Genomic DNA, 10298 nt, shown 5'->3' with positions numbered 1-10298 from the left:
ATATTACACTTAAAATATCTAAATATTTGTGAAGTTTTAAGTTGAGCCCTTTTTCACAAAAAATGAGTTTTACAATATTAATTTTTAGGAGAATGTGTAATTAAAAGTAGAAATTTTTTCAAATTTATATATAAATTATTTTGTTGGAAGAATGCATAATTAAAAATTAGACTTGAAATTAGTTTGTTCATCACTAAAGAAGGAGCTTTATTGTGCCTATCTATTTCTATTATGGTAAAGAAAAAAAAAATGATTTTTTGAAGGACTGTACTACATATACGTACCCTTTTGCATAGGGCTATACAGGTGCACATACATGGAAGTGGACCCCACATATGAAATCTACGTGTGAGGTTCACTTTCATGTGAGAGCCCTGTACAGACCCTATGCAAGGTATCTGTGTAGGGGGCTTTTTCCCTTTTTTGAATCGCGGGTTGCGCCAAACACGTTGAAGGAGAAGTGTCTAGAAAGCTGTAATCTCCTACTTCCTACCCTCGTCGTGACTTGGCAATTTTCTATTGGCAGATATCTCTTGTGAGGTCCCAATCCAAACACGGCGCTATTTATTCTCATTTTCATACCTTCATAATAATTTTCCCCCCCCCACCAACCGGAAAAATAAAAAGAGTCGCCGGTGAAAGGTAAATCGGAAAATGAAAAACCGGATAATTCAGCTGAGTTTTTATCTCCTGTTTCTTTCTCTTCTCCCCCTCTCTACCCTCGCCCGCCCTTTCGTCCTCGTACTCACCCAAGACGACCTCTCCGACCCCATCGCCACACACAATCCGTCCTCACCAGATGACTTCGTCGCCGATACATCGGACTTCGATGACTTCCCTGATTCCGAATCACAACCCGACTCCGTCATCGACCCCGGCTCCTGGTCCCCCATATTCGAACCCGAAACGGATGAATCTAATAACGCGTTGATTAATAGTAAACTGATCTATTATAGTGCGGTGAGGCTGATGGTGGAGGCGGTGAGTAAGGGTGAATACAGGCTGATGGAGGATGCGGTATCTGAGATTGATACGGCAAGCACTGGCGGTGACCCGTACGCGCAGTCGGTTATGGGGTTTTTTTACAATACGGGGATGACTAGGGAGAAGAACAAAGCCAAGGCGTTTTTGCATCACTATTTCGCGGCGCAGGGTGGAGATATACAGTCAAAGATGGCGCTTGCTTACACTTACTATCGCCAAGAAGTAAGCTTCAGAGTTAATGCTGCTTAATGTATAAATACTACGGTGATTTTGTAAGTATTCTTTATGTATGCGTAGATATTTTCTAGTGTTATTCATTAGCCTATGTTTGGTTCCTGTTTTTTAACCGTTTATAAACACTCTAGCCACCTTTTATTAACATACACCTACATTTTTATTTTTTATAATTTAAACTGTTTATAAAAGCTTCCCAAAAATGCTTTTAAGGTTGTCCTTGATTCTATTGCTGACTGAGCTTTGGCACATAATTAAGAATTTTGAAGGCATTAATTTCCTTCAATACTTTCCAATATTTTGTAACTTCAGTAGACAATTCTCTATCAAAATAACTTGTATTTTGATCCTATTGCAGAGGATGCATTAATCTGTCAAAAAGTATAAAGAGGTGATACCTCAGTAGTGGCTTTAATAAATAAAAAAATTAGGATCTGTTTGGCACAGGTGTCGTGAGTAGAGCTTCTAGCTGGAGAGCTTTTGGCAGTAGAAATTTTTATAGGAGAGTTTTTATTAAAAAGCTGTGACGTTTTGTGAACCCAGAAAAGTACTTTTGTATAAAATTTTATATTTATTTAATTGGGCTGAAGTTAGAAAGTATTTTTTGAGGAATAATAGTGTATTTTGTTGATTTTAAAGCTTCATTATGTAAAATACAAATTCCAGTAAAAGCTCAAATAGAGCTTTTTCGAGAAGCTTCAAAACTTGGGTTTCTCCAAATCAATTTTTTTTTAACTGTTTTTCGGTCAGAAAGTACTTCTGTAGCCTAACAATCAATATTTGAAACAGTGGAAAGTAAAGGTCTACTAGAGCTATTGACTGAAATGTTCTTGAGACTAGGCTCTGGTTGAGAGGAGTCATAATTTATTTCTTTATACGGAAATTTATTGATGAAAGGAATGTTGAAGTTAAACAATCTTACGGTGGATCTTTTTTTATTGGGTACAGATGCATGATAAAGCGGTTAAGCTGTATGCTGAATTGGCGGAAGTAGCTGTGAATAGTTTTCTTATCTCAAAGGACTCGCCTATGGTTGAACCAATTAGGATCCACATTGGTGTAGAGGAGAATAAGGAAGCTCTGAGGAAGTCCAGAGGAGAGGAAGATGAAGACTTCCAGATTTTGGAGTACCAGGCGCAGAAAGGAAATGCTGGAGCCATGTACAAAATTGGACTATTCTACTACTTTGGTTTGAGGGGAGTTAGACGCAATCATGCCAAGGCGCTATGGTGGTTTGCAAAGGCCGAGGAGAAAGGTGAACCTAGGTCTATGGAACTTCTTGGAGAGATATACGCCAGGGGACTTGGGGTTGAAAGGAACTACACCAAGGCACTAGAATGGCTTACACTTGCATCAAGCCAACAGCTTGTTTCTGCTTATAATGGAATAGGGTATTTATATGTAAAGGGCTATGGAGTTGAAAAGAACCATACCAAGGTAAAAGTTTCAATTTTTCCCTTCTTACCACGTATATTTCTCTATATATCCTTTTTTTTCTTTTCTATTCATTCCCTTTTTTTGCTATTGCGCATAGGATTGGGGGAGGGGATTGAAGGGGCTCTTATTACATAGTAACAGTGTGCTGCTGCTTTTATGGGCATGTTTGCTTTCTTTAGCATTTTGTATCATTCTTTTTGTGTTGTCTGGACAAGCACTAGTGTTTATTGTCGTAACTTCTCTGTTCTTCTGGCTTAAGAATCTTGATTCTTCTTTGGAAATTGAGAAATGGTGGATCCAGGATTTTTTTTATTTCTTCCCTTCTTCTTCTTTGGGGGTGGGGGGGGGGGGAGGATGGGGGGGGGGGGGCCTATTAGACAAAAATACTATGCAAAAAAGGAGAAACTAATCATAGCATGAGTGCAAATTATCAATTATCATTGGGGGGGGGGGTAGGATGGTGTGGGTGGGGCCTATCTTAGACAAAAATACTATGCAAAAAAGGAGAAACTAATCATAGCATGAGTGCAAATTATCAATTATCATTGCAATTATTTAGATATACAAATTCCGTATACAATCCCAACCACTATATAATATCAAGAATTAGTCTAAGGAGAGAGGTGGAAGAAAGAATTGTGGATACGAGGGGAGGTGGGGAGAGAATGTTTGCGTGTGTGATTTTGATTTGTAAATTTTAAATCACACCCCGTTGGTGGGACAAGGTATGAGATCAATTGTTCAAAAGCACTAGAACATATTTGGCTAGCGAGACACATGGAAATATGCTCTGGGGCTTATAGGAGGATTTGACTAGCACTTTAGGAGGAGGAGAAAGAAATTTCCTTGCATCCAACGGGATTCATGACATTTGTTCATACAATATGCAACTTTTCTCTAAAGCAGGTATCCCCCTCTGCCTCCACCTTGAAGTGTTATCTTGGTCTCCGGTTTTCTATTTCTTCACTTTCCAGGACTTCAATTGTCCGAGGGCTACTTTAATCTGAAAGAATATGAATATTGAGTAGTAAATTTTTACTTTCCTGTTCTAGGCAAGAGAATACTTTGAGAAGGCTGCTGAAAATGAAGAACCTGGTGGGTTTTACAACCTTGGGGTAATGTATCTCAAGGGACTTGGGGTGAAGCGTGATTTGAAGGTAGCATGCAATTATTTTGCACTCGCTACCGATGAAGGTCGACCAAAAGCATTCTACCAATTAGCGAAGATGTTCCACACAGGTGTAGGGCTGAAGAAGAATCTTCCCATGGTAAACCATCTTAGAAATGTGTTTCTTTATATATCTATGCACACTGCATTTTAACTTGAATAATGTCTTTTTTCCTGAAACCTTAAATTTTTGGATTTTTGAGTATGTTCTCTATTAATGCACAACTTCGAAAAAGAAAACTATAGTGCCCTCGCTCATTCAATTTTATTTGGTTGAATTCTCATTGGATGTTCTTCGTTCTCATTTTAACTTTCTTTTCTGGAGACGGGGATAATTGTTCCCTATTTACATCATTTTATTTTCAGTGTTTACATACTCACATGTTTTAAAATTAATTTCTTTGTGCATTGTACAACTGGATGGCAAAAAAACTTTTTCCCCCCGATACTTGGGGGGTACCGCCCCAAATGGACCAAAAATTATCCGTTTAATCGGGTAAATGAAGCGGGGGTGGGAAGGGACGGGACGGGAGTTGTTACCCCTACCCCGACCCTGTTACTTTCTTGGTTCGAAGTTAATTTCAAATTTAAATTTTTTATCAAAGGAAAAGAAAAGATATATCGTCATTTTCGAGGAGAACACGAGTTGCTCTTAACAAATTGGAATAAGTAATGATATTCACTAATTAAAGATTAAAAAAAAATAAAAGCAAAAAATAAAATAAAAAACCGGTCCCAATCCCACCCTGCCCCGTCCCGTCCCGCTTTAACCGGATATCTGGATGAAGCAAGGTAACAAAAATATCATACGGGGTATATGGGACAGGAATGGCTGACCCGTCTCCCGCCCGCCCTATTACTGCCCCTATTGTACACACTTAATTTTAGGAAATCACATTTTATAAACTAATTGCAGGACAGAGGCATGAATTTTGTTGTCTTCCTCTCCCTAATTTCCCCTCTTATTTCTTGGAGGTGTTCTTTCTTGCTCTTTTGCTTTAAACAAATAAATGGCTTTGAAGCGAATTTGTTCATTCAGTAATTACCATGTGTGCTTCGATTTAGGCAACTGCATTATATAAACTAGTTGCAGAGCGTGGACCATGGAGTTCCTTGTCTAGATGGGCACTAGAATCATACCTGAAAGGTGATGTCAGCAGGTCATTCCTTTTGTATTCGAGGCTGGCAGAGATGGGGTATGAGATTGCACAAAGTAATGCTGCTTGGATCCTTGATAAATACGGGGAACACATCGTGTGCATGGGAGAATCTGGAATCTGCACTGATGAAGACAGGCACAAACGTGCTCATGACTTGTGGTGGCAAGCTTCTGAGCAGGGCAATGAACATGCTGCTTTGCTGATAGGAGATGCATATTACTATGGTCGGGTACGTTCATTTATCATTATATTCAGCGAGCTAGAATTATCTTAGATACTAGTTTTGTAAGTCACTTAGTGTGCCCTATTTTTGGTTGTGATGCTAAATAACTGTTCTAATCTGTTGCTTTTTCTCCTGATTTGTTTACCCTTGTCTTTGTTGTGCAGGGTATGGAACGAGATTATGATCGTGCAGCGGAGGCTTATATGCATGCCAAATCTCAGGAAAATGCTCAAGCCATGTTCAACCTGGGGTACATGCACGAGCATGGACAGGGGCTACCATTTGATCTTCACCTTGCCAAACGTTACTATGATCAAGCCTTAGAAGTTGATCCTGCAGCGAAGTTGCCTGTAACGCTAGCCCTTGCAAGCTTGTGGGTACGGAAGAACTATGCTGATAGTTTCCTGGTGAGCCTTTTTTTATTGTCCTCCTCCTGTTTGCTCCTTTTCTTTTGATCTTCAAACTGGAACTTCGTCATCCAGTTTAATCTTCTATTTGTGCTAGTGTAGAAACGTTTAGGGTCTGCTTGGTTTGTATTTAAGTTTTCAATTTTGTGTTTTGAGAGTCTATTTTGAAATTGTTAAAAATGCGTTTGATTTGTTATTTTGAGAGGTTATTATCCAAAACAGAAACCTAGACAACACATTTGGTTTGAAATTTTGAAAAATTATTTTATGACATTTTATTTCATAAAATTTGATTAATCAATAAAAATAGATTAATTTTATGTTAATATATTATCAAGTAACATTTACGTTTTAAAATTGGTGAATTTTACAATATTCTTTTCTCGCTACCAAAGTAAAACAAAAATAAATAATAAATTGAGTTCAAAATATAAAAAATAAAAATTAATAAAGTGGACTTAGAATATTTTTATCTGTGTTCATTTAAATTTTTTTTTTAGATTTTTTTACATAAAGTTTGAACTCTTTTAATTTTTAAGAAATTTTTCTATTTTTATTTTTATTTTTATTTTTTAAATTTGAAATTTTAATCTTTAGAATTTTAAATTTTTATTTTTTAAAATTTTATTTAAGCACTTGTTTTCCATGTTTGCTCTTTTCCTTTTGATCTTCTAACTAGAACTTCACCATCGTGTTTGATCTTCCATTTGTGCTTGTGTAGAAACACTAGGAATTTCATTTCCTTCTAATCGTTTTTTCTACTGTGTTTTTTGCCCATTCCAAACACCTTGGAGAAAAATAAATATATGGTGGCATATTTGATTTCAATCATTTTTACTTGAACAATGTTACTTATTTAGAGTGATGTTGATGACAGGCCCATTGCCCCAGATTTGGTGATCATCGTCACTAAATGAATTATTACTCTTTTTACTTGCCTGATTGATATGTGAACTGAACTGGGTTTACTTTGTGTTTTTAAGGTTCATGTAATCGATTCACTTCCTAGCTTTTACCCGAAAGTAGAGGCGTGGGTGGAAAATGTTGTTATTGAGGAAGGAAATGCAACGATTCTCACGCTCTTCGTCTGCCTACTAACCGTCCTTTACCTCCGTGAGCGGCAACGGAGACATGGTGCTGCTGCAGCCATGGCCCCACCACACCAACCTGTCGAGTAAGGTGCACCCGGAATAATCTTCTTGGACAGGACTGCTTCCGCCCCCCCTATTGGCCTGTTGTCTGCGCCAATAGGGGCATGTACATATAGCACAGCCCCGTGCACTCATACTTACCTGAACTCGTGACTTTTCGTGAAACATAGTGCTGTCATTGTCACGTCCATGTCTGAGAAGAAGAGATTCTTTTCCTTGAGAATGTGCGGTGTTTGGTTTTGTTAGGACGGCATTTTCTATAGGCCCGTTTGTAAAGAGATGTGGTAACACGGAGTCGTATTACAATATTGGATTTTCCATATTTCGGTTCTAGTTCTAGATGGAAATCAATTCTGGCCTTTTTTTTTTTTTTTTTTTTTTTTGGCGGTTCTTTTGGAGTCCTTTGCACAACCTAGACAAAAAGGCAAAGAAATTAAAGGAATAATCTGATTCTCATAATATTTTTTTCTTCCCTTTTTTTATTTAGTCCTTTGTACAACAACGCAATAAGGCAAAGAAATGAAATGAATAATCTGATTCTCATAATATTTTCAGTAGACGTGCTGATTGTTGTGTTAAGCCAGGGAGTTCTTCTACTGTTTCTATTATTCTTTGGTCCCTGAACCTCTGCAGTGCATATATTTTCGTAATTACTTCATAAATTTTCCAAGGGTTTGGTTACAAGATACAATAGGAAAGATTTTAAAGCAAAACAAGCTGAAATGTTATGTGCAGGTTTGGAAAGGTTATAAACAAGTAAAATTTTACAATTAATCACACATTTTGCCTTACACATTGGTTTGAAAAACTATACTGTATAAAGAAGTTTGATTTCCTTAGAAAAGAAGATTTGTGGTTCAATTGAAGACTGGAGTAAATAAGATTAGTTCCTCTAACAAAAAACAGGCACGACACCTGAACAGTTACAGAGCAAAATGAAGCGTTCATTAAACAACATGACTCGCAGCGATATTCACATTGCAAATGATTCTGCACGACATACACACATAGTAAACTCTAGCGCGCATCAAAGAAATAAGTTACTAGGGTGAAGATATTTGTAAAGATGCTCAGCCGACGAATGTAGTGGCAAAGATCCGATAATTCCTACTTCCCCAAATATTAGCTTTGTCGATATAGTAAGATTTCAAACAACACTGTATCCATGGTGGATTCCTAGAAATGACCTTCTGGCAACCATCACCTTCGGTCATTCCAAGTAATTCTTTCATCTTCCTCATCAGTTCAACTGTGTTACGACTTCCAAAAAACTGCACCTATAGATCAACGTAAACATAATGGGAATGTAAATAATTCTACTTCAATTTATTAGTACTGAAGATCACCTCGTTATTGAACCTACGTTTAGAGAGCATGATCTGGAAATGCTCCTGAGCATTACAAAAATATAAGATTTTAGCTCATGTTTCTTCTTCTTTATCCTATCCAAGGCAGTCCAATCCAAAACATTAAATGTGCCATTAATGTTTAGCTATAAGAGTAGTTGACTGGACCAAATCCTTTGTTAGCTACAAGAATCTATGGTACTAATCATGAATTACCAACAATATTGATTATTAACGCACAAATGCATTTTAGTAATAATGAACCTTAAACCCTATACTAATATTCAACAAAAGTTGCATAAAATGCAATCAGATTTTTTGTTTGATCTTCACGGCAAAGTATAAAGCAGGATATATAGATTCTAGAAAATTGGAAAGTCGAGAATCATCCTACTTGAATTTCATAAAGTCCTCAAAGGAATATGTCAATCGGTTGTACTAAACTATTGCTAATGCAACAGTTGAATTTTGAAATAGAAGATCGAATGCTTACCCCATCCTCGGCATACAGAAAAGCATAGATTCTGGCAGTGGGATCCTCTAGAGTCAACCTGACCCTATAAATCCCCTGGGGGTTGCAGAAGTCTTCAACCCGCCACGGAAATGCTGCAACAACCCGGACTACACAATTAAATTTGAATGTCACCTGCAATTTGTGAACTCGTAATCCATTAGTGACGTCTAGTTTACTGCAATTCCATAAAAGACAGATAGTTACACAAATGTCCTGCACACATGCGCACTCAGAGAGAGAGAGAGAGAGAGACCTCTGGATGGGTGAGAACATTCATCAAAGTCACAAAAGGCACATCAGGATAATCAGTATCTGACAATTTAGCACATAAAAAGGCAGTTGTTAACAACAATCATCATCAAGAACCCTAGATTAAAGGATACCTATACCTATAAAATAACGAAACCTGTTATAGGAGAAGGCCCAGGAAAGCATGACAATGGCATCCGTTTGAATTTTGATGTCACACGCTCATTATAAGATCTGAGCTACAAAGGAGTATTGGTAAAAATAATTAAACAGAAAAGGTGCAGTACATACAATGATTAACTTTGAGCAACAATTACCTTTCACGCTCTAATATGAGGTCGTTATTGGGTAAATAGTAAACCATAGATGAGGGCATTAGCACAGCACGCCACAATCCAGCATGAACTTCACATTTTACTTGGACAACTTTCACCCATTTATTTGGTTTCAGGAAGTTAATGCCTAACTTCTTGTTGCCTCGATCAGTGACCATTCTCAAGACAGTTCCAACAGGAGGAAAGGTACATAAAGTATCTCTTGATAAAGGAGAGGCTTCCAACTGTAAAGGAAGTGGATCTTCCATTTCATTTTCTAGTCTGCAAATTGTAGAACACAATAATACAGGATTTCAGACCATATAAAAATCTTCCCCGACCTAAGTGAAAAGCAGATTATTCAGTAGCCTGATTACTCTTGAAACACATTTACAATACATAGACAATTTATTTATTTATTTTTATTTTTATTTTTTATTTTTTTTTGTTGTGGGGGGGGGGGGGGGGGAATTTCCTTAGTGAAAGATCTTGGCATATGGCACAGAGAATTATTTCTCTATTAGAAATTCAAATAAGCTAACAAATATATTTGTACCAAATAAGAACCCTATTCTCATGACTCTGAAACTAACAGCTTTTCCACCCAACGTATGCTAACTAGAAAACCCATAGCAGAATCTATGCTTTTATAGGTATAGTAGATTCGGGAACAGAACAAGGAAAATAAGTTCTATTAATATGTAAATTTTTTTCAGATTACAATTATTAATAGAACAGATTGACTGGTTGGACCTAAGGCTGGACAGACCCAAGCATTTCTTCTTTTTAATATTTGCCATTTTTCTAATCTTTTAGCATTAGAACTTGTTTTATTAAGACTAGTATTTATTTCAATCGAACCAAGCGGTTCTTTTTAGGTTAAATACCCGAACGGACATTTGAATTGAGAACCAACGGGTACAGTTCGGTTCTCGGTTCTAAACCAAGAACCGAAAAATCGAATAAGAACCGAATCTTTCTAATTTTTTTTTATATTGAGTAAATTAAATTATTTTAATTTTAATTTTTCTAAACAAATTAACAAATTAACAATTTCTAAATCCAAATTTTTGGCCCAATAATTTGTTTCATTTCTAATTTTTTAATTTTT

The 10298-nt window shown here is 36.8% G+C and overlaps 2 protein-coding genes across 3 annotated transcripts in view; one reads left to right on the top strand and one right to left on the bottom strand.

Annotated features, from left to right (window-relative positions):
- Positions 1-550: 550 nt before the first annotated feature.
- LOC111366297 (ERAD-associated E3 ubiquitin-protein ligase component HRD3A-like) lies at positions 551-7115 on the top strand. The gene is made up of 6 exons (XM_022987029.1): positions 551-1206; positions 2167-2655; positions 3708-3923; positions 4889-5212; positions 5371-5613; positions 6597-7115. Exons 1-6 carry the CDS (start codon positions 655-657, stop codon positions 6789-6791), a joined length of 2019 nt encoding a protein of 672 aa, XP_022842797.1. The 5' UTR covers positions 551-654; the 3' UTR covers positions 6792-7115.
- A 489-nt stretch (positions 7116-7604) lies between these two features.
- The window catches only part of LOC111366304 (protection of telomeres protein 1b), an 11085-nt gene continuing 8391 nt past the window's right edge, over positions 7605-10298 (bottom strand). Inside the window, exons 6-10 of one of the 2 annotated variants that reach the window (XM_022987038.1) lie at positions 9191-9469; positions 9031-9107; positions 8878-8936; positions 8604-8756; positions 7605-8041 (exon numbers count right to left, since the gene is read on the bottom strand). In XM_022987038.1, coding sequence (XP_022842806.1) covers positions 7835-8041; positions 8604-8756; positions 8878-8936; positions 9031-9107; positions 9191-9469 — 775 coding nt within the window. In that variant the 3' untranslated portion in view covers positions 7605-7834. Of the gene's footprint in view, positions 8156-8603; positions 8757-8877; positions 8937-9030; positions 9108-9190; positions 9470-10298 lie in introns of both variants that reach the window. The other variant, XM_022987047.1, reaches the window with a different exon arrangement.

The sequence above is a fragment of the Olea europaea genome, chromosome 2 (genome assembly GCF_002742605.1).
Source record: "Olea europaea var. sylvestris chromosome 2, O_europaea_v1, whole genome shotgun sequence".
NCBI classification, from domain to species: domain Eukaryota; kingdom Viridiplantae; phylum Streptophyta; class Magnoliopsida; order Lamiales; family Oleaceae; genus Olea; species Olea europaea.
This window is presented reverse-complemented; position numbering and strand designations above follow the sequence as displayed.